Raw genomic sequence first — 27,800 nt, 5'->3', positions numbered from 1 at the left:
GTGTGGTTTTTTTTTTTTTTGTTGTTTTTTTATAAATGGTGGAAGACAAGCAAACAGAACCCACTGCAATCATGAGGAACTGTCCAACTTGTGCAAACTGCATTTCAGTGATACTGCAAACTTTCACCAGTTCCTCACATATCATGATTTCAACATATTTACAGTAACACTTTCTGTCTAAAAAAAACTGAATGTGTCAGGCACAGAGGAGTGCTTTACTCTACAGCAGCACTCCCATGAGATTCACACCAAAAAAATCAAACGTAAACCTAAAGTGTTTGATGCATGTATTGTGCGACATGGGCCAATACAATGAAGGGCCCCATGACTACTTCCGCTAGTAAACCAGACCAGGCTCAAAGCTTGTAGCTGCTTCTGATAGAATAAGGTTTACCCTTCCACAGTAAATAACTTATTTGCAGAGTAAGAGCTGTGGGTATGCGGTGTGAAGCTCTGGTCTGGTTGACCCAGCAGGGCACCAGTCGTACCCATGTTAGCATTGCAGCAGCTATCAGCACTGTTAGCAGTGCACACTTAAGCTCCCTTCAGCACCAGGGCTCCCTGTGGGCTCGGCCGCGGTGAAGGCTGTCGCTTCGCTGCCAGGTACTTCTCATCAGAGCCAGCGCCTCGCCACACTTCTTCTGTACCAGTGGGTCTGACACATCCTTGCGAGACAGGCACACCTACCAAGCAGCAAAGCAAAGCATGAAAGGTCTTTAGCCATATATGTTGATGGACTCTAGCTGCACAAGATTTGCAAAAACAGTTCACAGACCTTAAAGATGTCATTCCAGACCCTCTCCAGCACCCCTAACAGGCGATCTCTTTCTCTGCAGCTGCTGAAGTAGAGGACCCATGGAGGCAGAAAGTGGGATCTGTCTTCTGCAAACTCCTACAAAGATGGAAGAATGTAGACATCAGCACTAATGTCCACATTTACTGCAACAAGAAAGAATATGTAAAAACAGAATACCAGCAAACATTAATATCATATGCTGAAGTGCAACATGAATGCAGGGCTCAACAATAACTGTTGTCCAAACTGTTAGGGACAGGTAATTTGCTATAATTTTCAGTCAGGCAGAGAAGAAAAAAAGAGACAGGTGGAAATTGGAAAAAATATTAAGAAATCTGATGCAGAATGATAACCGCCATTGTAATAAAGAAACTGATGTCACTAACTATTGTTTTCTGGCTAGAAAGCACCCAAATTAGTCAAAATTTTATGAAAAGTAAAATGTAACTGACCTGTGGAAAACCAAACACACGCACAAAAAAATACTTGTTGACCCATGCAATCACACACAAACTTGATGATTAAACAAACACTAAAAGTGGTCAGCATTTAGGTGCAATCCCAGATGCCTTACAATGACACAATACTCCTTGTCTCTCTCCACACAGACAGCAGTGACGTCACAGAGCTCAACCCCTCCAAGTGAGCGGAAGAAACTTGTCTGGCAGTCCTGATGACAGGTCAGCAATTTCTTGTCTGTCATAACAAGACAGCATGGGATACAAGGGCTGGGTGCTACACCTTGTGGGGTGATCTGGAAGGACAAAAACCAGAAAACCAAATTATCCTGTTAACATCTTCTTCTGTAACCTTGGCTACCCCCTGTACCCAGACTTGAAAAACAGGCAAAAGCTTCTACAGTTGCAATCAGTTTAGATAGAGGGGTGGCACATTCTGCACTTGAAGTGATATAGATAACCTGCTTAGTATACAAACAGAGAAAACCCAGACAGATATATATGTGAAGACAACTTGGTTCATTGTGAGGACAAACAGGCAAAAGTGAAGGAATGGTGACTAAATGAGATACGAAGAAATGCATGGAAATTCAGGGAGCTACCTTATTGACAATGTACAAGGTGTTGAATGAATGACTGTAGCACAAGTGTGGTGATTCGAATGAAGTGCAGATCTTGACTAAGAAGTACAGTACCTATAAACTGTATTCATCATAACCCTCATACTTTCTCACACTTTACTTCGTGGAATAAAAACCTGCTGCATCTGCAAGAAAAGTGAGGCTTTGGAGAAGATTTATTTTCCAGCATAAAGCTAACCCAAAAGCAAAGCCAAAGTGAAAAGCTTAAACAAAAATGTCAGTGCCCTGGAGTGATTATGTAAGAGCCCGGAACTCAGTCCAACAGAAAACTCATGACAAGGCTTGAAAATTGCATTTCAGTCATGGTCCCCATCCAACTTCAAGAAACCTGAGCAGTTTTGCAAAGAGAAATCTGCAATATCTACAGTGTTAAGATGTGCAAAGGTGATACAGACGTATCCAAACAGAACCGAGGCTATAACTGCTGCAAAAGTGCCTCTACTAAACACAGAGTGAAGGGGTAAAGCTGCAGTCAGATATTTTTGTGCTTTGTACTTGTAATTCAAAATTTATCAGTAGAAATGTGTTTTCACTTTTTAAATTTTTCCATTTGTCAGCGTCAAATCCGTTCTTCAATCTTATAAAACATGAAGAAGTATGAAGGGGTGAGTATTTTTAATGGTACTGTAGGTAGGCATGGTACAGACAGGATAACAGTCAGACATAAGTATGGGTGTGAGACAAACAAACCCCTTTGGAGACGGACTGACAGAGCAGCTGCATCCAGTCTGCCATGTCCTGCTCATTGTCCGCACTGAGCTCCAGCGGAGGGCGATCTGTCAGGATAACCTGGAAGGCATGTGGCCTCTCAGACGAGTGGGAACGCCGGCAACCTCCACAGTGCTCACCCCTGTGCAGAGGGAGAGAAAGGAGCAGGAGTCATCTTTATCACAACCAGAGAACAGACACAGTCTTCCAAAATGAACAATGCAAAAAGAATGAATGTATATAAAGATGCAGAGCATAGTACACCAATCCGGAACCCAACCCGGCAACACAGCATGCAAGGCTGGAGGGGAGGGGACACCAGTTGCAAGGCACCCCAAGCAGGATTTGAACCCCAGACCCACCAGAGAGCAGGACCCGGCCAAACCCGCTGCACCACCGTGCCCCCCCTCCACTTATTTTAAATGCAAAAAAAATTATGAAAACCTGTCTGACTGAAATGCCTATAAATAAATACGCGTTCTCCACAAGTTCCCATTCAATGTCTCTACCAATGAGCTGCCCCGCCATGCCCCAAGCCATTATCAAAAACCACTTTACAGTGAGAAATCAGCAAGAGGTGAAAACAAAATAGTGGTAGTAATGACAGGAAACAAAGAAAAAATACACATCAATGTATCTGGACAAAAATGATTAGGGACACGCAAAGACAAAGAATTAGAGAAAAATAAAAAGGAGAGGACGAGAAAGAAAAATATGAATTGTGGATATAAACAGGAGTAATTCGATGACAGACAGGACTCGGAGCAATGCAATATATTAAATGTAAGCACCAAGATACAAAGAAAAAAGAGGGCAAGTGAGACTCAAGAAAAGTATTTGACAAGAAAGAAGGGGAGGGGGCAGGGAAAGAAAAGAGAACAAGGATGGAGACACACAAGTAGGTACCCATTAGGACATATTAGCAGGAGGGCAGTAAGAATGGGAAAGAGCCAAAACAGCAGATTAGATGAAACTAAGGAGTATAATGGCAGCAAGTTGCTCAAATGTATTTACATGTAAGGTTATGTAAATATCTTAATTATTGCAATAGTAAAAAAAAAAATTTTAAAAATCCTTTGCTAGAATTTTCATTAACACCTTTATTAACTTTAAGCTACATTACAATTCATCCCATAAACAGACACATGCAGTGTGTCATCTTGCTATGGCTCACCAACACTTGGGAGTGCCAGAACATGAGCTGTAAACACTGTGTTAGTGAGTAGAGTGAAAGCGGCCTCACGTTCCTACTCTGCTCAGGCTTTTTTACTGCCAACTAATGGTTAGACATGGAGATACAGCTGGCTTTCAATCTATAACAGAAGAATTTCTGAAAATAGAAGTGAGAAGAAAAGGCAATGAAAAATAAACTGTACAATGCATCTCCAAAAGTGTGTGACTTAGATGTTCATAATACAAAAGCAGCCAGTGAACAAGGTCCATCTCAGCAGAATCCATTCAGTAGCATGTATTAACTCATACACCAGTTGTCTTCCTTCAACTTTTATGCTGGTAAATAAGGGCCACCAATGCCACCAATCTTATTTTCTGGAGGGATGACTGAGTAGAATCTACCTATTCTAGAAAACAACCAATAAAACATGTCTTAAAATGAGATTTGCTGGAAGAACAGTGCAAAAAAATGCACCCTAGAAGACACTATTAAACTGTTGCTTGCATCAGAATTTTTTTAAACACATTCAATTTGTTTAAGAGCGCTCTTCTCACAAGGAGGGCGCGGTGGCAAAAAAAGAAAGAAGACAGTTGACTACAGACTAGTGTAATACATTACCAATGCTTTTATAAAGCCATAAACGTATGCCTATTGGCCACGGAGGAGGGAACAAAAAACTCCCAACTGAAAGTCGAGGGTGGAAAAAACCTTTGGAGGTCCAAGTGCCAGTGGCTGCCCACCCCTCCTGGGCATTCTAGATTAAACAAGACTTCTAAGAGTACAGCTAAGAACAACACTGTTGCTGTATGGTACCTTGATTGCCCAGTTCTCTCTCACATTTGTCTTTAAAAGTCATAGTAAGTACTATGATTTGCCTGGTTTTTAAATCTCTCACAACTGTTATATAAAAAAAAATTTTATAAATACACATACTGTATATACACACACACACAATAACTATTTGGTTGCACGGCAGGCATTAGCCTTACCCCATGGTCACTGACAGAAGTGGTTTGGCATCTGTTCGGTCTGAGTACTGATACAGAATCCCATTGCTTGGTGAGCAAAGAAAAACAATTCCAATTAGCGCCAATGCATTGAATGTACAGTGTTTACAGCTACAACATTCAAACCTTTCGATATGCATATGCAATGATTAGCAAAATTATGTATTCACCCAGTTACTGATTCAACTAAGGCAGAATGAAAACTCATGAACCTTGATACATATAAACTTGGTACAAACTCTTGGTATACTGTGTTCATATACATAGAAATATATGACATTTCTATGTCTATCACATTGCTATGCGTGCGGTAGTTACAAATTAAGCAAATTAATGTGAATGATGCACAGGTGTATGGGTCCAGCATTAAACCATACCTAAGCACCATGTAGCAGCTCTTCCACTGTTCCTTGCCCAAATAGGTGGTCCCAGCACGGTAAAGCAGATGTCCCTCTTTGGTTGTACTACAGCCGAAAGGACTGCACAAGGCCATTGGTGTGGCCACATTCATATCCATCGGGTCCTCCCAGTGGACCAAAGCATACAGCTGGATTGAGACTTCAGATACCTGTGGAGAGGCACGTCCACCATGGGTCAGAGCTCCTGGCTCAGATAGAATCCAGGTTTAGACTGGAAACATCGAAAGGAAAAAAGCCACACATTTACATTTATTCATTTAGCAGATGCTTTTCTCCAAAGCGACATACATCTCAGACACACAGACTTCTCTGGCTCAGCACAATCAGAGCTTTATGGAAACATCCGACCCATAAAAGAATGGATCACTATCATTTCTGCCTAGATGGGGTGGTGAAAGATGTTGAAACCTGGAAATCAACAGTGCAGCACACACTTTGATAATAATCCTAAAGAAAGGGTGTGCAGACAACAGACCACCAATCAGGATCAACTGAACCTATATAAATACACTCCACACACTTGTGTTCCTTTTTACTTTTAAAGCACTGATGTCACCTCAACTGTTCAAAGGTATGCAGGATTTACCGAAGCTCAGCATGTCTAATTTTTGAAAATTTAAAAAAAAAAAAAAAAACTCTCCTCCCCAATTGCCAATTTTCTCTCATTATTATTATTGTTGTTGTTGTTACAAAAAAAAAAAAAAAAAAAAAAAAAAAACACAAGAGCAGTGGGACACATCAGCAGAGACAGAAATTGTACTGAAGAAACTGCAAATACTTCCACATACATAGATCAAAGGTCAGAAGGTCAAGAGGTTAGAATATTTCACAGGTAGATTGACACAGCACTGCCTAATAAGTTCCACAGAGGTGTCCAGACATTCCAGAATTCCTCTGAATAGTAATACAAATTATATGATTAACTTTCTTCTGCTTTAAAAATTAAAACTTCAGACATTCACATGTTTATAGTGGGAACTTCAGGTGCAGACCAACAGATACATTTCCTTGACAGGTAGGTAAGAGTAATCTGCCTACGCTTCATAACTTTGTAAAACAAAGAGAATTTGGATTGTTGTTTTGAGAAGAAATTAAATTTTTTGCTAAAGATTTTTTGAATGATGAAGTGAAATGGTTCTTCACGATGTACCTTACTCAACCTTCTCTTTATGTCTGACTTTTAATTCCTTAGTAATGAAAATGAAGCATAGCTGCAAAGCTGACAGCGATTCTTCAAAATGTGGGTGTTTTCACAAAGAAAATATTCAGTTAAGAAATCTCAACCATCAGCTCAAGTAAACAATGTCATTATTAATAAGAACAATGTAAACACCTTCAGTACATTACATTAGTTTGCTCTACAGAGAAAGCTACAGTGTCCCCACATGTAGGTCTTACCAAAGAGACCACCATCAACACCTAGTTTATTGCTGCGCTACCGCTCATTGTAAGAGGCACAAAAGCCAAACACATTGCATGTGTCAGGGTTAACCGCGAGTGCACTCACCTCACAGTGTGACTCCTGGGACACAAACTTTGTGAGTGCAAGCTTCTCCATGGTGGCATCAGTCAGCACTGAGGGGTAAGGGGGCTCTCGGCAGCCCTTTACCATGGCAGACCGCAGGACACCCAGAAACCAGCTGTCATATGGGAAGAGTTTTAGGACTGTGATGAATAATACAGGAAACATGGATCTTGCAGAGAACAAAAGAGCGAGAGAGTGCGAGAGAATCTGGAACCAGATACAAAGAAAACAGAGTAGCAAACTTTTTGCTGATAGTGTTTTTTGAGAGCTATTTAGGCTTGTTTAAATGGCCTGCTAAAGTGCCACCTGATGATCTGACAGATAGTGACTGCAAATATTACACGCTGCCTTGCATTTTTTCCGAAAGAGTAGAGAAGCAAAGAAATTACGCTGTAGATGGTCTTATCGCTTTGCATCTACCAGGTGTGCTCTCTCTCCATCATCCTCCATGTCATACCACTAGCTCCAAGCTGCTGTGCAGTTTTTTGTGCTCAAGAGTAAATGTACAACTTAAGTTTCTTATTATTATCCATTTATGTAGCTGACACTTTTCTCCAAAGAAACTTGATTACTTTGAACAATGTTAATCTACCTGCAATTATTTACCCATTTATACAGCTGGGTAATTTCACTAGAGCAATTTAGGGTAAGTATCTTGTTCAACGGTAGTACAGCCAGAGATGAGATTTGAATCTGCGACCTTTGGGTCCAAAGGCAGCAGTTGTAACCACTACAGTATCAGCTGTCCCCTATTTGTTATTATAATGCTTCCATTGAGTATTAGTGAATTTTATATAATTTGTGGGGTAAAACAAGGGATCAGGAGCCATTGTGGTGAGCACCAACACTCTGGTCTAGCTCTGAGCCATGTTCCTGTATTGTATATTTCTTAGACTGTGTCATAAATAGTCCTGCTAGAGCTGGAGTAGAACATGCAGGCACATGCATGAGACATCCCAGCTCACCAGAGGGAAGGAATGTCCACAACCTACTCAACAGACAGTAAGAGAAAGACAGTAGTTCAGCTCATTTCCAAAAAGTCTTGCCGTTGCCTCCCATCCTGCAGAGCTGTTCAGTTTGTCTATTACCACCATTTTTGCCAGTGCACATTATGCCAGTACCTGCATACAGAACTGATAATGAGCACCTGGCCCACTATGTCACATTTGACTTATGAATTTTGAGTAACAAACCAACTAATGAGTCTAAATAAGTTTGTAAGGGACCAAATGTACCTTAAAAGCCCATATAAAGGTAATCAGATGCTAATGTTTTCTTCACATAAATAAAACATGGAGTAATTAAAAACCAGTGTGCTGGGAGGGACTTTCTTCTGGCAGTCAGAGAAGCTCTTCATAGTTCTTTTATTGTATTTGAAACTGTGTCAAAGAGTTATACAACAAAAAAAAATTAAAATGTGTTTAGTCCACAAATTTTGGAAGAAAATATCCTTTTTCTGAAAGTCGCATATATTTTCTTCATGTCAATAAAGCAACCCTGAGAAAGAATTTAGCCAAGGTGGGAGAAGGAAGAAGGACAGGAAAGTCAGGAAATGTAAAGGTCCAGGTTCCAACGCACACAGTTAGCGATGAGTCTGCAGTGTCCAGCAGGAACTGACGTCTCCGGTTAGTGCACACAAGCGTGACTGTCTGCTGGTCCATGCCCACCTACAACAAAGAAAATCAGCAGAATCAGCCTGTGGCCCGAGTTTGGATGCGAGTGCAAATCCGGCATACTCACACACTCTTTCATTCTACACGAAGACCTGTCAAACAAAACAGACACCTAAATCTAATTTATGAAATCAAATATACTAGAACAGTAACTAGAGGACAATGATGAACCCTTTTATGGAATATTATATAAACCCCATTTTCTTAATAGCCAATCACAGAGTTGAGTCCATCAATATGGGGGGGGAATGTGTGTGCATCTATAAAAAAAATTTGGAAAAAATAAAATCACATGCAATCAGTGAGAAAAGACAAGTCAGCTTACAGAGATGTAGTCCAGCTCGTTGTAGGACACTGCCTCTTCCACTGTGTAGGGCTTCTCTGCTGCACCTGAATGAGAGCAACAAGTTAGTCCTCCACAGATGCATCCAACTCATATATTCAGCTCAAGTAGTACAAAAGCCAAATGTGAGTGCATGCTGATGGAAGGAGGAACCCCTGTATGGGACATGGCCATGGCTGGTCATTAACTCTTGAACTCTAACAGAAAAAAATAAAAATAATCACATGCCTTTAATAACATAAGGCTATGCTACAAAGCAGCTTGTCAGACTAAACAAAGGCAAGAACCGTTATGAGGAGAACTTTGTGTTGAACGGTGACTTATGACCATTATGACTTATGTTTCCACCTCTTTTGTGGTATAGACTAAAAGGTGCTACATCCCCCCCTCTTTCCTTCAGTTTAAGGAATATCCATTTCTGTTTGAACCCTTTGTGCAGCACATATCTCACCCATACAGCTGGCCACTTTACAAAACAATATCACCTCCTCAATAAGTCTGGTATAAATGGGTGAGCATACCTTTGCGCAGCAGGTAGACATAGCAGTCTGAGAGCAAGAGGTAGAGGGGCTGAAGGTCACCCTCCTGGTGGCCTGTGCTCATCCTCACCATCTGGAAGGGAAAGAAGAGCGAAGCATATTGGCTTCAATCTTCCTGCTCAACTCATCAGCAGGCCAGACAATCTGAGGTTTCTGCTGACCCAATTAGTTGATCCCCAACTTACAAACCAAGGATTGGATTGTTATTCAAAAAGTTTGTCAGCTGAATGTCACATGGAACAGGAAAGGGGTTTGTTATCAATTCTACATGAAGTAATTCATGTAACGTGCTGGCAAAGATAGTGGTATTGGACTAAGTTAACATGCTTTGCGAATCGCTTCATGGCATCAGTTATTGCCACATGTTGGTGAAATACACTTGTTTACAGACTTGTAAATAACTTCAGAGAAAAGAGACTGCCAAATGAATACATGCAATATACATATCAACTGGGAGAGCTGAGCAGGGTGGAGTTTTTTTGGACGTGAGCCCAGTGGCACAGCAGATGTCTCTCTCTCCAATTCAGTAGATCAGAAAGTAAGACAGCAGACAGCACCTCCCTTTCAGCAGCTGGGATGTTGCACACACACCTAGGTGTCTTGAGTCCTCTCGCAGAGGTCTTCACAACAAATAAGTAAATAAGAAAGCCCAATAAAGATCCTTAGCGCAGGGGGTTTGTGCTCACCTGTGGCTCTGTGATCCCTTCTACTCCACACATTATGTGAAATTCACCAATACCCAATAAAAGCACAATAACAGATAATTATGAGATTAAAAAAGTATAAGTTGTGTTATTTACCATCAAGTGTGGAGAAGCGCACATCAACTTGAAGTCAGAGGTGGATGATGACAGACAGCACTAACTAATACCTCAAAACTGGTAGATACAGAAGCCACATGGTTATCTATGGCTTGTTTACCTTCCGTTTGCTTCTTCTACACCTTCTCCACTCTATAAAACTTAAGGCAGCATTTACTGATTGAAGTTTTCAAGAGTGGAGTAGGTAATACCAAGCAAATACAAGCATCAGGTAACACTGATGCCCAATCTGAAATTGTACACCAGCTAAAATACTTGTCCCAAAAAAAAAAAAAAAAAAAAAAAAGTAAAAAGCATCCTCTCAGGGACCAGCTGTTATTTGTTTTGAACTGGACAGAACAATGAAGGATTTTCAACCATACAGTGGTCCATAAAGGTCCCCTTCCACAGAGCCTTAGACTGGTTCACTCCCTCTCACCTTGAAGAGCTGCTCCTCATTCTCTCTGAAGACATGAATCATCAGCAAGAGCAAATGATTGTTGTCCACCCTGAAACACAGTAACTACCATCAGTGACCAAAAAAAAAAAAAAAAAAAAAAAAAAAACCTACTAAACTGTAACCCAGGAGTGACGGTGCAACCTATGTTTCCACAGCCCATGGAAAAGTGATGCAAGCTTGGCTGAAACACTGGGATTCACATTAGAGTATGGACACAAATGTGTTCTAGCCAGATTTCGGACCTGAACTCTGCTGGGTGACTGTCATTTACTGGGTTTGTCCCCTCTTCTTCCTCATTGTCCACCTCTTGTGCTCCAGGAGTATGGCCGTTCTCCACTACCAGAGACTCTGCTTCCTCCTGCTCTTCCTGCGGCACTATGGCTGGGGTGGATGCCTGTCCTTGCTTTCCTTTATCTTTCTTCTCATTCTCATGGCTACCTGAAGCAACCTCCCGTTGGCCATCCCCTGCAGGGTCATAGCAGCTACCACCTGGGGCAGCAGAATCTGGACTGCGGGTGGTAAAGCAGTAGAAGTCTGCAGGAGCCTGCAGGGACTGGAAGAAGCCTGGGTCTGGACTTCCTGGCCGATCTGGTGGCTCATCCTCAGCATCCCCCTGAAAGGGCTGCTGCTGTGGGAGGTGTGGACCAGGAGCAACTCCATCTGCTTCTCCATCATCTACCTGCTCCCAGGCCTGTCCATCCAGAGGTTCATTAAGCTGATCCACAACCTGCCGCAATGACTGCCCCACACTATTCATGGAGGTGTCCATCATTTCTGGGAGCCTAAGCAAGGCCTCAGCTTCATCGTCCACTTCATCCTCTTCAGAATCCTGGGTCCTGTTGGAGGTCCTCCAGGCCTGGGAAGGTGTGGGTGCACTCTGGCCTTGGGAATGGTTGAGCAACATGTCATCCTGGCTGTTCACAGGCTCCGAGACTACGTGCCCACGGCGTCGCTTGCCTGGCTTTCTACGGCGAGCCACCCTGGCAGGGAACAGGAACAGGCACATACATAAACATTCTGGTGAACAAGGATTTATTCTTAACCTTAAAACCAAGGCATTTCTTCACACATTCTCAATCGATGAAGAAATTCATAAGAATGAAATGAGATTAAGGAGGAACAGGATCAGCCCACAAGGGAAATACTAACCTGATGACCTCTAGCTCTGTGCCTGTGTTCTCTGTTTCCCACCCAGGAGCAGTGTCTGGTTGGCTCACTTTGTGTATCGGTGTCACGTCACCAGACCTGTTTGTGTCGGACTCTTCGTTGAAGGGGTTGTGCCGAAATGTGGGACTCCGTGGTGCTGGGACACCTCGTCCACCAGACCCCTTGGCAACCATCTCTAGTTTAGCGCTGACTACTGACTGAGGGTCTGAAGCAGTCGAGTGTGGACAGCTAGTTGGGTCAGTAAGATCACCTTCTGTAAGGAAAGGTGGGGAAAACACCATCCCAGACACAGAGAAATTAGACACACACCGAAACACATCCACAGTGGTGCTCAAATAGGCGAGGACACAAAGACAATTGCCTTTATCAAAAGCACTAGGACAGACTGTGACAGGTAGACAGAAGGGGGGGTGGGGAATCATACATACTTACAAGAGGCAACACACATTAGAAAGTTGCTTACATACAGGAAAACTAGTAGGCATGGATAAAATGGAAGCTTAAGGCCATTCAAATATGGTGCTCCCTTACAGTCCTGTTAGGGAAGCCAGACTGTTGAAACAGCAAGGAATTAGTACATTAGTGCAGCTGCACACACATCTAGCCTCACACGGGGTACAATCAGACCACAAATCCCCCAGAGCAGAAGATACTTATGGTTCTCAGATGTGTAACTGATGTATTGTACAACATATTTAATCATGTCAATATATCAATCACACAAATTACTATATAGTAAAATTACCATGTTAAAACATCCAACTAAAAATCAGAAAAATACCTGATTATTTCCAATAAAGTGAGACAGTTACTGATAATGAATGCATAAATTAATGAATGAAACAATGAAAATTTCAAACAGCACACCAAAACGCAACTTTCTTGTTCATTTACCTTCATGCACCAAAATACGAACATTAAATAAACTGCACGCTATACAATTCTCATAACGATTTTTCAAACACTGGAAAACGAAAAAGACCAGCACCCAGAAAAAGTAAAACAGAGCCTCTTGTTAAGCCACAATCCTACTTCCAAGACCAATGAGTTCTCATGTTTCAGCACCCAGAACAGTTCCAGTTCCATCAAGTAACTGTCGTACAAACTCGGCTCTTGTCAGCGCTCAGGGATTTTTCTGACCTTACACAATCTAAGAGCCAAAGACTTGTTCCTTGATGGATTGTAGTGGATTAAATAATTCGATAACTGTACAGCAAGGTGGAGCCTCTTTTTACAGTTTTGCTTATTGTCTGCTCTTAAAATGCGCATGTACTGGATTGTTTTAATATTGCTGCCACATTATCAAAAAGTGGTCTTTGTTATGAGGGGTCTTGACTCCAACTCCACTGTACAGAATTACCACTGTCTATTTTAAAGTCAGCAACAAGAACACAAATATTCCCACATTCAGGAGCAATTTTTGCAGTTTTGTCTTTATCGTGGCACCAACAATAAACAGGAAGTTATAAATGTTAGCGAAAACAGCTATAGGCCAAAACACCCCAATATTGTGGCATGCATTCTTATATACTTCAGGCGGAACATGCACATAGCAGTAAACTGGGTGGGAGGGGAGGTCATCGAGGGTAGGGGGGACAAGATGTGGGAGGTATGGATAACCATGTCGCACCTTCCCAGTCTGCACTTGGCATTGACTGCAACACAGGGAAGATGTCACCAAAATCATAATCTAAAAAGGAGGGATAAGATTTGATATTAGCTATGAATGTATGTATGACAAGTCAAAAAGTACAAACAAAATCTGATGATCTGAGGAAAAATAAGAATGAAAGTAGAGATATGAATGAAGGCATGAAAAGTGAAACAAATGATGTATTTTAGCATTAATAAAACGATAAGAATACAAACTAAACACAGATCTAATGTGGTTTCACTCAGATGCACTAGGTCATGTCAGCGTACTTCACGCACTTAATTGTAATGGGGTCAGTTTGCCACCTAAATGAATGAACAGTGCATTTTTCAACATAAAATTTGCAGTGGCCTCTTCCAATACAAGAAATTTGGCATAAAATAAATTGTGTTTTTGTGTCCATGTTTATTTGCATGGCTTCATATGATGTGGGGATGCAAGTACACAGTAGCTACTCACCCTCGCTGGATGGAGCAATGGCACTGTCATCCCACTCCAGGTTGGTTGAGGTCAGAGAAGTGAAGGAGTGCAGAGATAAGCTATCTGAGCTTGGCAACCTCTCCTCGAAGTCCAACACATTCTGAGGCTTGTAGTACTCTGGCATGTAGGGGGCCACATCCAAGTAGGGCACATCCTGTTCAAGATGGAACAATTTAAGACAGACTACTAAAGATCAATAGCCAAGCAATTCAAGTCTTGGTAAAGAAAAATGGTACGTGTGATACTTCCTTGCTTCTTTTGGCCTATTTTAAGTGTGGAGACACTGATAGGTCCCATCGACATCATTACAATATTGTGAATGAATAGACACATGACTTAATTTTAAAAGGTTAATTAAAACTAAATATATCAGTTGCAATAAACACGTAACTAATCGGCTAATTAATCACCCAAAATGAGTAGGTGGTACCAGACACTGTCTAAATAACAGGTGGATTTTTAAATAAAAAAAAAAAAGTTAGATGAGAACCAGCATACCAGCTCCAGGTCAAATCGAATGAACTCTAGTCCTGACACAAGAGTCAGGAAGAGTGTCAGGTGATCATGGCTGCATACCAAGGCATTTCTGAAATAAATTAAACAACCTGTTATTAAAGGCAATTTAAAAACTGATACATTTCCCATTTAGGGGGGCGCGATGGTGCAGTGGGTTTGGCCGGGGCCTGCTCTGTGGTGGGTCTGGGGTTCGAGTCCTGCTTCAGGTGCCTTGCGGTGGGCTGGTGTCCCGTCCAGGGTGTGTCCCCTACACCTTTGGCTTTGCGCCCTGTGTTGCAGGATTAGGCTCCGGCTCACCGCAACCCCGCTCAGGGCAAGTGGTTATTGACACTGTGTGTGTGATTTCCCATTCACCTCCCTGTCTTATTTTTGCATTGTTATCTTGTTATGAGATAATGTGCAAAATAACTTCAAACGGGGACAGGTTCTTACGGTAAATGCAGTGTCTTCACTGAACATACAAGATTTGACTTTCTTCTAGCTTTTTATGGCTCTTGCAGATCTTACATGAAGTTTCAGTTGCACAGTGGCTTTCTCTGAAGACTATTAGATTAACTGAAATCTGTAATGCTAGATAATTCTTTCCTGATCTGGCAAAAGACAAATTTCACTGAGTGGCATGTGGCCACACCTGCTAACCTTGACACAATAAACCACCTCAGTTGCACCTAGCAACATGTCTTGGTTACAGCCAACATGATGTACTGACACTAACAACGCTGATGTCTGATCACCATTGGTTATGACAGTTTAATAGTATTATTCCCCTGTTTAAGCCCCGAGTAGGGGGTGCGGTGGCGCAGTGGGTTGAACCACAGTCCTGCTCTCCGGTGGGTCTGGGGTTCGAGTCCCGCTTGGGGTGCCTTGCGACGGACTGGCGTCCCGTCCTGGGTGTGTCCCCTCCCCCTCCGGCCTTACGCCCTGTGTTGCCGGGTTAGGCTCCGGTTACCCGTGGCCCCGTATGGGACGAGCGGTTCAGAAAATGTGTGTGTGTGTGTGTGTGTTTAAGCCCCTTATACCCATAGTAACAGAACCTTTAAATGCTGAGCAAGGACCAGAGAAAGACAGCTGGTAGCATAGTGGTTAGAGCTACTGTTTAAATGGGTAAATAACCAAGTAGCTTAACATTGTAAGTCACTTTGGAGAAACGTGTCACCTAAATAGATGTAGGACCAGCAATTCCAGGTCGAGTACAGATCTCTGTCTACAATTCTGAATCCTGTTCCCGAGTCTCTCACCAAGCAGAAAACAAAAGTTGTTTGACAAAAGTAAAATGAAGACTGTGTTTGAGACAAGAATGAGTTTCAGATTTAACACAACACAGGCTTCCCAAGCATTACATGTGCAATTTTTTCCTGATCTGCTCTTAAAGTCAATTCTCATTTAAAAAAAAATCCCAAAATAGGGAAAATGCATTCCTGTGCCTTTTTTCAAAAAAAGCTAAATTCTTGCCTTTTAAATAAAAAAAAAAGTTTGATATCAGAACTGCTTTGGGGGACCTTTAAATCCAGACATTCTTGCATTGCATATTTTCTTAGTGTCTATGTGGGTTTCCTCAAGGTGCTCTGGTTTCCTCCCACAGTCCAAAGATAACTGGATCACAAACCTGAAATGCATTATCTGTAGTGTGGGCAAGTGAGTGTGTGCATGCAACTGCCTTGTGATGAACTGGTGCTCCATCCAGGGTGTGCCTTTCACGCTGTCAACCACCAGATTCCACTCTCCTCTCTTGGACAGCTTGGCATCACAGGAACCACACTGAAATAGTTTGAGTCCTACCTATCAGGTAGATCCTATCAAGTGGTCTGAGAGGACTCACAATCACCTCCTCAGCATCTCTCAACTGGAGTTCCATAGGGCTCAGTACTCAGCCCTCTACTCTTCTCAATCTACACCTCTTCATTTGAGCCATAGTCACCTCCCATGCATTCTCCTACCACTGCTATGCCAACAATGCCCAGCTCTTCCTCTCCTTCCTCCCCTGGAACTACAAAACATTACCCTGTACATCTCATCACTACCTACAACTCAACCTCTGCAGCACAGATCCTTCACCTCCCAATTGGTTTGTCCTCCTGAGTAACAACAAACTCAACTCTTGTCTTTCAACATATAAAGCCACAACCCAGTCTTCCACATACAGTCAGCATAACATCTGCAGGAGCCACCCTTATCTCAAACTCTACACAGCTCCTGGTCCAGGCCATGGGAATATCTTGCCTGGACTACTGCAACTTTCCTGTCTAGCCTTCCAGCCTCTGCCATCAAAACTCTCCAGCTGATGCAGAATGATGCTACACACGAGTTCGTGTTTGACTTGCCAAAGCATTCCCATGTATCCTTCTACCTTGTCTCTGCTTTTGCTTCTTATAGCTGCCCTGGTTACAACCTACAAAAAACAAAAGGTCCTGCACCCAAATATATACAATATCTGATCACTCACTACACCCCATTCAGACTGCTATGCCCCTTCACCTCTGCTCACTTCGTACTCCTGCATGAAAGGTCTGTGGGAGGAAACCCATGCAGACACAGGGAAAACATGCAAACTACACACAGACTGAGCTGGGATTCAACCCATGTCCTTTTGCACCACCCAGGTGCAGAGAGTCATGAGCACTACTCGCTGTGCAACCATGCCACCCTGGTCTAAATGTAAGGTCTGAAATTAAAAGCACAAGGGTTTTTCATTCTAGCTCCAATGCAGTGGAATGACTTCCCCTCTCAGTCAGGACTGGGAAGTCTTGCTCTACATTTTAAGAAGTCTCAAAACTCACTTCTTCCAGGCTCGCTTCTTCCATGACAAACCACACCCCTTCTCCATCTCTACATTGCACACCACCCCATTATCCTATAAAACTCACATTTAATGGTTAAAAATGAAGGTTCCTCTGCTTAACCAACTTTTACTCCAAAAGAAGAGTCCTGAGAAAGTAATGGAAATAATCTACACTAAAAATAATCCAGAAAATGAAAACTGACAAAAGCCCTTCCCAATCAGGGCAGCTACAGGACGCAAAAGCAAAGAGACAAGGTGGGGGGAACAAGGGAATGCTTTGGAAGGTCAAACACAACTCGTGCGTATCATTGTGCATCAGCTGGAGGACAAGGTACGAAACATGCAAGCCTAGTGCTCTGCCAACAATCTCATTCTTAACACCAGGAAGAAAAAAAAGATTGTGGTGGACTGAAAAGGAGAACTGACCTTAGTCCTGTGCTCATAAATGGCAAGGCTGTGGAGAGAGTCCCCAGTTTCAAATTCTTGAGGGTGAACATTACAGAGGACTACTCTTGGGCCGGCCACACACACACACACACACACACACACCTCTACAGTCATTGGAAAGACACAACAGCACCTCAGTTTCTTGAGAAGAAAGAGGAGAGCGAGACTGTCCCAGGATCTTCTTGTGAATTTCTATCAATGTACAGTGGAGAGTTTACTGACGCACTGCATTACAGCATGGTACGCCAGCTGGACAAGAGAAGACCAGAAAGCTCTGCAACAGGTTATCAGGACAGCTCAAAACATCACTGGCACACAGCTACCGGCAGTCGAGAACATTATCTGTCCCGATGTCAGAGTAGAGCCTCCAAAATTATCAGGGACTCCACTCACCCTCCACACTAACTCTTGAAAGTGCTCGTCTCTTCAAGGTGATAGAGGACAATTCACTCACACACCACAAGAATGAACAGCTTCTTCCATAGAGCTGTAAAAGAAAAGATGTAATTTGATACTTGCCATTTGTTTTATGTGGTTGTCTAAAGAACTCAGGGAATACCACTATAATTTCATTGTATTGTACAGCAGTACAAAGTCTTCAACTCAATCTCCCCTTCCCTACCATTACAACTTTTTTTTTTTTACCAGCTATTTATGGGCTATGTCATCTACCTTCATTCTTCATGGAGAGCTGCCTCTAAAGGAACTGCTTTCATTAAAGGGTAACTCAATGAAATGTTCAAGAGTTCCCTTTGGAAATAGCTAATGTATATGACATCACAGTCCTGCAGCCTGCATTTGCTATTAAAGGGCAATCAAACTTCAGCAGGAAGTAACAGATACAGCACTGTAGGAGGTGTACGGCAGGGAAAAACCACTTTGTCATACTTTGGTCCCTTTAACAGATGCAAGTATATATTTTGCTGTGTAGCAAAATGTTGGCAGTAATCTTCAGTTAGTTATACTGCAAAACAAAGACTACTACCTAAAATGCATAAATTTGCAGATGGTTGAACTTGGAGACAGTGCAATTTTAATCATGTATCAGTTGGACACTTACCAAGTTATATTGCCCTAGCTAAGTGGTTAGCAACTATGGTCTTCATTAAGTCACAAGCTATGTTTTGTCTCTCGGCTGAAGTGAACCACAGGTCAATTTTCCAGACAGAGTAAGCTTTCTCCCAGACTAAAAAGGATTTTCTATCTAAATTAAGTGTCTGACTACAGTAACTCTGGCTGTAGAATAACAACTCCTAATTTCCTCATCTTTGATTGAATTTCTAAACATATCACATGATTAAAATGACATTAATACATGACACTTGTTTTACAATCATGTTGAATAGTTAGGATTAGTGTTTACTATTTAATGCAACTGGAAATAGACATTAAACAATTGCCTTTTCAGATTAGTAGATAATTCCTGAATTAATTACTACAAAATTTGTTTTCAGTAGTATACAATGACATACACTCAACAAACCCACTTAATGAAAACTAACTTAAACAGACCATACCATTTAAAATGGAAAATACCACATACGTGGTCAATTTAACAAAGTGGTTTTTTTTCTTTTTTTAAAAAAAATAAAAAAATAAAAAAAAAAAAAAAAAGTAGGTTGCAACTAGCGCAGACAGGTAACAGCAAAATGACTAGCACACAAATACAAACAAGGAGAGCAACATAATGTCTTGGTGAGGCTTGTTGCCTCCAATGTAAAGGGACATGATATGAATTGCATTGCTTTTGTTTCTTGGAGCTGGATTTTGTGAAGAAATGGTAATTTTATTACCAGTCATTTGAAATTAGTGTTGTTGCTCCAAGATAAAAATGTTAACATCTTTGAAAGTATTTTGTTATTATAACCTTATGTTTTCACAAAACATAAATTTGAAATAAATCAAATATTATTCTGGGCCAGGTTTGTAAGGTAAAGAGCCATTGTGTTTTGTGGTTCTTGATTAATTACCAGCTTTTCTTCCTATAACAACCGATTATGTGACAAACTGAAAAAAGCTCCCGGCAGTAAGGAAAAGTCCAAATTAAAAATACCAGACCCCATGAAGGTGCAGCTGGATGGAAGAATGAGTAAGACATTTGTTTAGAAATACATTTAATAAAGTCCTCCTCTCACACTGCTTTTTTGTAAGTCAGTGACTTGCTAGGTTTTTCTTCCCTTAAGTTTTTGTTCTTTAAAAATTATTACACTTTGATAATTAGTTTCATTTTTACACAATCATTGTGTCTATTCTACTGTATACATGAGTGCAATACAGCCTGAAGGAGCTGAATGTCTGTCCCTTTCAAATTAGGATACAAGAGGTATGCTTAAAGGTTTTCACAGAATGAAGAGTAGACCCCTTAAGCAGATGCTGAGAGTAGTAAAGAACAGATTTTTTTAAATAAATAAATAAAAATTTAAAAAAAAAAAAAAACATGTTAAAACAAATGTATTTAAATTTTAGAAGTGACCAAGGAACTCCAGAATATTACAAGAAACACAGCATGGAAAAAGTTGAACAAAAATTAGTTCCCCTAGTGCAGTTAAATATTAATCATACACTGAAGCATTAAATCAAAATCCCCATGAGGTTTTACTGATTACAAGATCAACAGCAAAAAAAAAAAAAAAAAAAAAAAAAAAAAAAAAAAAAAACACACTACTCTTGTAGAAGCTGACCCTACCCTAACTGAAATGGAAAAATACTGTCATAGGAAATACACTAATCTGTTAAAATTTGGGAACAAACTAATAAATTATACCATTTTTGATAATCATTGATATCTTATCGTGAACAGTTCTACTAGATGAAACCTATTAAATACACCCTTCATTCCCATTTCAATATGCACCTTAAGAAGGTATTCTATAACCCCTGGCAAAAATTATAGAATCACCACACTCTGAGCATGTTTAACCCAACATTTTTACTTCATAACAAATCACAGATACAACACAAAACATTTTTTGATTAATAGCTGGACATTCTGGCTTTGTTGAACATACCTCAAACAAATTAAATTACTTTAATGGCAACTTTTTTCCAAATCAATTAGAGGAAAAAAAATTATGGAATCAGTGTTAAGGGAAAAAAATGAAATCAACAAAAAAAATACAGTCGATACTTTGTCGTTCCTCCTCGGGCTTTTATGATGGCCTGGATTCTTTGAGGCATTGACTTCACTAAGGAAAAACAATATTCTTCATCAATCTGGTTCCAACTTACTCGAATAGCCGCTAACAGATCAGCTTTGCAGCTTTGCAGGATGGAACCAGTTTTTCAATTTGCACCATAAATTTTCAATTGGATTGAGATCCAGACTGTTTGCTGGCCATGTCATTGAGCTGATATGCCTTTCCTGAAGAAAAGCTTTTACACTCTTTGCTCTATGGCAAGATGCATTATCATCCTGAAAAATTACTTCATAACCAAACCTATTTTCTATTGATGCAATGAGGGAGAAAAGGAAAAAAAAAAAGTGTCCAAAATTTCAATGTACACCTGGGCATTGACTGCTGAGGTCATGATTGCCATCTCACCTGGTCCTTTACCTGACATGCAACCCCACATCATAAATGACTGGGGAAATCTGACTGCCTCAAGAAAACAGTCATCTTTATGTGTTTGATTAGAAGGGCACCAGACAAGAGTTCCAGCATCATCGCCTTGGCCAATGCAGATTTGTGATTCATCACTGAATATCACTTTCATCCAGTCATGCACACTCCATGATGCTTCTCTTTAGCCCACTGTAACCTTTTCTTCTGTTTAGGTGTTAGTGCTGGATTTCGTTTGGTTTTTCTATATGTGAATCCCATTTCTTTCAGCCGATTTCTTACAGTTCCGTCATAGACATTGATTCAGTTTCGGCCCATTTGTTTTTCTTTTGTTTTGTTGTGCATTTTCTATTTTCAAGGCATATTGCTTTGAGTTTTCTATCCTGACGCTTTGATGTCTTCCTTGGTCTACCCATATGTTTTCCTTTTATTACCTTCCCATTTTGTTTATACTTGCACCAAATTTTAGACACAGCTGACTGGGAACAGCTAACTTCTTTTGCCACACTCCGTGTTGGATTTCCTTCTTGAAGAAGTTTTATTATCCTTTCCATTGTTTCTATTGACAGCTCTTTTGTTGGGGTCATGTTTCCTTTCAATTAGTCAAGTCCAACAGCTCGTTAAGATCAGTAAGCTCTCTCTTAACTGCAGACAAAATTTGCATTTTTTTTTTTACTTGTGTCTGTGTGTTTTAAAAATGCAAATACCAAGTGATTCCACAGTTTTTTCCTTAACACTGATTCCATATTTTTTTCTTCTACTTGATTTGAAAAAAAATGTGATTAAATTATTTTAATTAATTTGTTTGAGATATGGTTAATGAACCCAGAGTATTCAGCTATTAAACAAAAATTGTTTTGTGTTCTCTGATTTATTTGCCACAACGTAAAAAAAGCTGTGTGAACATCCTCAAAGTGTGGTGATTCCATAATTTTTTGCCAGGGATTGTACATTTTTTATGTTTGAGACATGCTGGGTTGCAACTTCCAGCTTTGTATTCTGTCTTAGATAGTTTGCTCTCAACATACCCCCCACTTCTGATGTCCTTGTGGTGCATTTCTAGAAGTTTTTAATCCTATCTGCCAGTCAACCACTCATTCTCTGTAGAACATCTCCTTACCTCACCAGTTGGGAATGAAGTCATCTGGAAGTCATTTAACTTCCTCCTGACTCAATTTACCATTTTTCTACCCTCAGTGCTGAAGGAAATTTTTTTGCCCAGCTGAACATGAGTATTGGTCCATTTCAAATTCTCTGCATAGCAAGTTCGTTTGCATCCTCACAATGAATGCTGCAAAATCCTATCATGTTTAAACACTATGTGCATACAGTGTTCACTTAAGTGTCACAAATTAATTGCCTTGCTTTCCAGTTCCTTACTGGAAAAGGGCAACGTTGCACTTAGACAGATACAACACCATTGGCTACCACTCCAGGAAACTTACTTGAAATAGTACTTCTGCAACAAAGCTTGGTTCTCTTGGAAGAGGCGAAGGTAGCTTTCCAGCGAGCTCTCACTCAGGGCCAGGTAGAGCCAGGCTCGGCCTGGACACATAGCACAGAACAGGCATGACTGCCAAGATCAGCATGAACTGAAATGCGTATAGTAATGCTATCACACAATTTCTGAATGCAAATGTTCACAATTAGAAATTAACACAAAGAAATTAATCCATGCCTTATATGCTGCTCGATGGAATGGAAAATTGCCTTGTAGTGTGTAAAAGTTCAGGGAAAGAAGAATGGAGGAAAACAAAACATTCTAAGTGTTTGCACTGAAACTCAATTAGTTCCATGGAGCATATTACTGAGAATTACACAAAAATTAACAAGAGAAAGATATAAAATTTATGCTCTAATTACATAGTGTGCCATGATTGATTTTGCAATGCAAGCAAACACTTGCATGACAAAACAAAAGCCTTCTTTGAAATTTGCTAGGCAAATTAAAATACTGCTTTAAATTTTTTTTTTTTTTTTTTTTTTTTTTAATCATCATCAATTCCGGTTCCACACCATATTCCTCCCATTTGACAAAGGACCCCCTCTGGGCAACCTTTGAATTACAAGCTGATAATGTAGCAACTATACTCCCCGCAGTGTGTAATGACAGTTTGTACTCACTGCGACCAAGGTTGGTGGCAATGTGCTCGAGCTCCTCAATCTGTCGCACTGCTTCCCTGCGGGTGAAATGCAGAACCAGCACCCAGTAGCCTGAGGAGATATCCTGCAGCCTAGTAAAGAAACAAAGTGGGAAAGCAGCAAAAGAGGACATTTTCTGCAGAATGTTCTTTGTGAAATACTGACTACACATGTGTATACACAGTGCATAGAAAGAATGCTGAAATAACTGTTCTGCTGTTAGCCTAATACTTATAGTTTATTTAAAAAAAAAAATTACAACTGACCTCTTAAAAATCTGGGTACCTTACCATGCCAGCGAAGACACAGCACCCTGCCTTTTATCTTTAACCAGTACCTATACCTGCTATTCTTCAGGCACACACATCACTTCCACAAACACAGATTCAGTGAAACATCACAGCACATACAAAATTGCCCATATACCCATAAAGTAGGGCATGGTCCAGGTGCTCGCAAAGGCGCTGCAGGACACGGTCATGGTTGCGGATGGCTGGTGTCTCCTCCTCGCAGGCAGCAAAGTAACTCTGCAGCTGCAGACACGCCGTTAGACAGGTTAGTGCAGAACTTCCCATCATTCCCATGAAGCACAGTAGACTAACCTTAGAGCAGAAGGGGCATAGTGGTTTGATATATCACCTCTGGACTCAAGCTGAATGTCCAAATCCCACCTCTTACTGTACCTGCTGTATAAATTCAGGGACTCACCCTGAACTGATACAGTAATTTTTACCCTGATGTGTAAATGTTGCAAGTAGTTTAACACTCAGTTGCTTTAGAGAAAAGTATCAAATAAATGTAATCATGTTAAAAACATACATCCATTACACCCCTGTAATGCTTCAGAAATCCTGACAAAAATACATTTACCCTTTTCAATAAATTCATCTGGATTCATGCAGCCCGGGCCAATGTAACCCTGCACTACAACAAGCAGACAGTAAGTGGACACAAAGCACAGGGAACTGTGCAACAAGAGCACAGGAGTGTGCAAATATGGAGTAAGGGTCATTGCCCGGAAAACACTTAGGTTCACTGCATTATAAAGTATTGATGAAGCCCAAGCATTCACCTATGTACCCATTATTATTCAGCCCTTATTGGCACTTTACCAAGTATTAGTTAAGGATTCATAAGACCAACAGCATGAACAAATGTCCAGATGCTCCCCATCTCCAGGAGAACAGTCTCCTGGAATGTGGCTGACAGTGTCTCCTATAGTTTCTCATTTGCCATTTTCACACTTATTTCTCACTTCTCTTGAAAGTTCAGTGTTTACCAGAGAACTTGTTTGCACTTTCAGCCAGTGATTAGTTGCTGTGGCTATCAATTCCCCGAACAGACCATGGGTGCTAGAGCGTGTCAGTGACACTTGTGCAGTTCTGATCTTCACAGGACAGAAATAGAAAGGGTTAAGCTGAACATGCCACTATAACTCATTAAGAAACCAACCTAGGCACATTTCTGTGGCTAAGAGACAGCTAAATGCCCAGACTGCAGCATATATCTATTGGACCTGAAGACACTACAGAAAGAGGCACAGTGTTTAAAACTGTAGCTAATGCGCTTCTGAGTTCTTTTACTGTAATTTTCAGTGCATTAAAGTATCAAAGCCAAGAAGTATGCAAGTTCATACAACAAAAGGATCATGTTGCAGTCCGGATCACTGTACTTAAAAGGATGTTTAACCTTAACTGCTTCAGCACATTATTTCAGCTTTCAAAGTGAATGAGCTTTAAAAAATAAAAAAAAAATAAAAAAAATCATTAGATCTGGATAAAATGCTCCTCAGAGCATATGTGCAACTGTACAGAATATCAGGTGCAGCTATACTGCTGCAGTAGAAAAACCAACTGTGAGGCTAACTAGCATTAGCTCACATAACTGTACACAAAAGACGCATGTTTTCCCAAAACAGACCTTAAAAGTCCTTGCTTTATAATCACAGACTAGTAAAGAGTCACAGAGGACAGTACAGGCTTTGCAAGCTTACGTACGCATTAATGTCATATTCAAACTCGTTTTCATTTCTTTCTCCCATACATATGTACTACAAATTTCAAATATGCTGCACTATTTTAAATGGACTAATGGTAATCTAGCATCAAGAAAGCTTTACAAATTGAATGCTGAGCATGTTGCTCAACTCCACACTTCCCTTTTCAATATTCACAAGTTTACTGCAAAGGAAGATGCTGGCAACAAAGGAACCCTTATGACAAAAGATTAGTTGATTAGATCAGTTTCCTCATGTTTCAACTGTAAGAGACTTTTTGCAGACAATTAAATTGAAGTGTTCAGTTACACACACACACCCTATTTAATATCATTACATGAAGACACACAAAGTATACAGAAGACAAATTATGGATTACTCAGGAAAGCCTAACTAACCATGGAGGGAAGAAAAATAGGAAAGGTATAAAATGTGTTGAAGGTTCATAAACTGCCTGTGTAATGAGAAGACAGACCATTATAATAGAAAGAGGAAGTTTAAGAGATTCTTTTCTCTGTGGTAGCTGAAAGAGTCACTGGCTGGACTATAAATTGTTGACCAGTCTAAATCCCAAGCACCTGATTGCCTTGTGGCCTTGCAGGCCTCTGCTGGAAATATAATACCCAAAAAGATTGACTGGAAAGAATTACAAAAACAAAAAAAGGGCAGCACTAAAACAGTAAGGAGCCATCTAAACCATCTGCAAGGGAACAGCTGCTAGTGTAGTGGTTAGAGCTGCTGCCTTTGGACAGAAAGGTCTCAGGTTCGAATCTCATCTCTGGCCGTAGTGCCCGTGAGCAAGCAACTCACCCTAAACTTCTTCAGTAAGATTATCCAACTGTCTAAGTGTGTAAATAACTAGGTAGCATAACACTGTGAGTTGCTCTGGAGAAAAGCATCAGCTAAACATACAGTATAAATATTAATATATTCCAACAAATTTACATAATTGAATATGTATATGCCACAAAATTAAACCCTGACAAAACCCAAATTGGTCAGGCCCAGGAATTAATGACTACATAAAGTCAATAAAGCTGGAATGAACAAGAACATCTCAATCTCCTGAACTTAATACTGCTTCAGACACAAATTAAAGTGGAATTCAGGAATGCTGCTATTGCAGGCTGAGCTAACATTAACAGTCAGGGACAACTGGGTGGTGCAAGGAGCTCCCTCTGCCCCTCACAGCTGCTTGAACCCCTCTAGCATTTAAAGAGATGCTTTTGGAAAAAGAGTCTTTTTGACCCATTCCTTTCCTGAAAGCTTCGCTGTCAGCTACTCACCACCTGCTCCTTTTTATCTACCTGTTTCGTGGAATATTTCATTTCAATCACTGGTGTGACCAAGCTGTGCTTCTGTAAACTTGTGTATGTGTACAAGCTCCCTGTCAGTTGTGGGATGCACTTTTGTTTACTCCTGGGAGACAAAATACATTCCAAATGCATTAAACTAAAGTAAACAAAACATTGCTTTACGTAGAAATCAGTTATTCTCAGTATTCAAAACAAAATGTTTTCTGCTCTTCAGCTCCTAGTGCGGATCCACAGGACGCGTCTGAGGTCTGTTCGCTAGATCGCACGTGCCTCGCTCGCGAACGCACGCTGGAGACAACAGGACAGAGATACGCACCTTCTTCACGGACAGGGAGATGTTCTCCAGGATTCGGTCCTTCACCCGCAGTTGCTCCATGGGGTCGCGCGCCGGCTGAGCTCCTCCGCTGTCCCGTTCACAAACGGTCGCTTAGGAGATCACAGCAAATCAAATGCGGAGAGAGACGGACGAAAAGCGACGGCAGTCCCGGGCGAGGGGCAGCCGGGAATCGCACTGTTCCCATGAACAAGAGCCCCTTCAAAGCCCCAATGCCAGTGGTGCGACCATAACAGTAGTAATAAAAATACACAAGGAGTGTTGACAAAAACGAGAAGCGCGAAGCAGACGGCACGGTGCTCCACTGTCTGTCCGGCTCACACGCAGCGTAAACACGTCAGTAGCGAAGGCAGCAGTCCAGGAACACACACTGACTGCTGTCCCGTCGCGGGCTCACGATTGGGACACCGCCGCCGGGCGCGCTATGGTGAAGCTCTCTCTCCTCTCGGCCGCTCTTATTCCCCGTTACTCCCTCCTGGTCACTGTTTCCTCGCCGCTTTCTGCGGCTTTCCGCCCGTCACCTGTGTGCTGCCTGCGCGCTCGTTCAGCGCGCGCCTCCCGGGAAGCGCACACACGAGCTGAGCCGAGCCGGGCCGGGCCGAGCCGACCCGCAGCTCCGGCGCCTCAACTTCAGCAGTCCACCCCGTCTGCTGAGGAGTGCCACACGCGCCAACAAGACAGTCGCGAGACGGAGGTGAGGCCGTGCTGGGACGCCAGTTCCACTCAAGAATGTAAAGAATGTACGAAACTACACAGAAGCGCGCAAAACTAGGCAAATGACGACCCAGCGAAAGTCAGCGGAGCCGTGCACACACATACAGACCGCAGGGAGCTCCCGAGCGCTGCGACCGACAACGAACTCGTGA

General features: G+C 41.4%; 1 protein-coding gene across 4 annotated transcripts; it reads right to left on the bottom strand.

Moving 5' to 3' along the window:
• Positions 1–6: 6 nt before the first annotated feature.
• plekhm2 (pleckstrin homology domain containing, family M (with RUN domain) member 2) lies at positions 7–27,799 on the bottom strand. Of its 4 annotated transcripts, none has more exons than XM_018742057.2 (20): positions 26,917–27,799; positions 23,715–23,821; positions 23,271–23,380; positions 22,592–22,691; positions 14,343–14,430; positions 13,824–13,998; positions 13,341–13,400; positions 11,693–11,963; positions 10,786–11,523; positions 10,523–10,592; positions 9,266–9,356; positions 8,727–8,791; positions 8,307–8,395; positions 6,711–6,843; positions 5,162–5,352; positions 4,767–4,832; positions 2,586–2,745; positions 1,371–1,550; positions 776–892; positions 7–683 (listed from the first exon to the last, which is right to left on the bottom strand). In XM_018742057.2, the coding sequence occupies exons 1-20, from the start codon at positions 26,974–26,976 to the stop codon at positions 546–548; spliced, it is 3,009 nt and encodes a 1,002-aa protein (XP_018597573.1). In that variant the 5' UTR covers positions 26,977–27,799; the 3' UTR covers positions 7–545. The 4 variants fall into 4 exon arrangements, with proteins under 4 accessions (XP_018597573.1, XP_018597574.1, XP_018597575.1 ...); XM_018742058.2 differs by having other exon boundaries at positions 11,693–11,960; XM_018742059.2 differs by lacking the exon at positions 13,341–13,400.
• Position 27,800: the final 1 nt, after the last annotated feature.

Source organism: Scleropages formosus, chromosome 25 (assembly GCF_900964775.1).
Source record: "Scleropages formosus chromosome 25, fSclFor1.1, whole genome shotgun sequence".
Taxonomy (NCBI): domain Eukaryota; kingdom Metazoa; phylum Chordata; class Actinopteri; order Osteoglossiformes; family Osteoglossidae; genus Scleropages; species Scleropages formosus.
The sequence above is the reverse complement of the archived record's forward strand: the minus strand, read 5'-3'. Positions and strand labels throughout refer to the sequence as shown.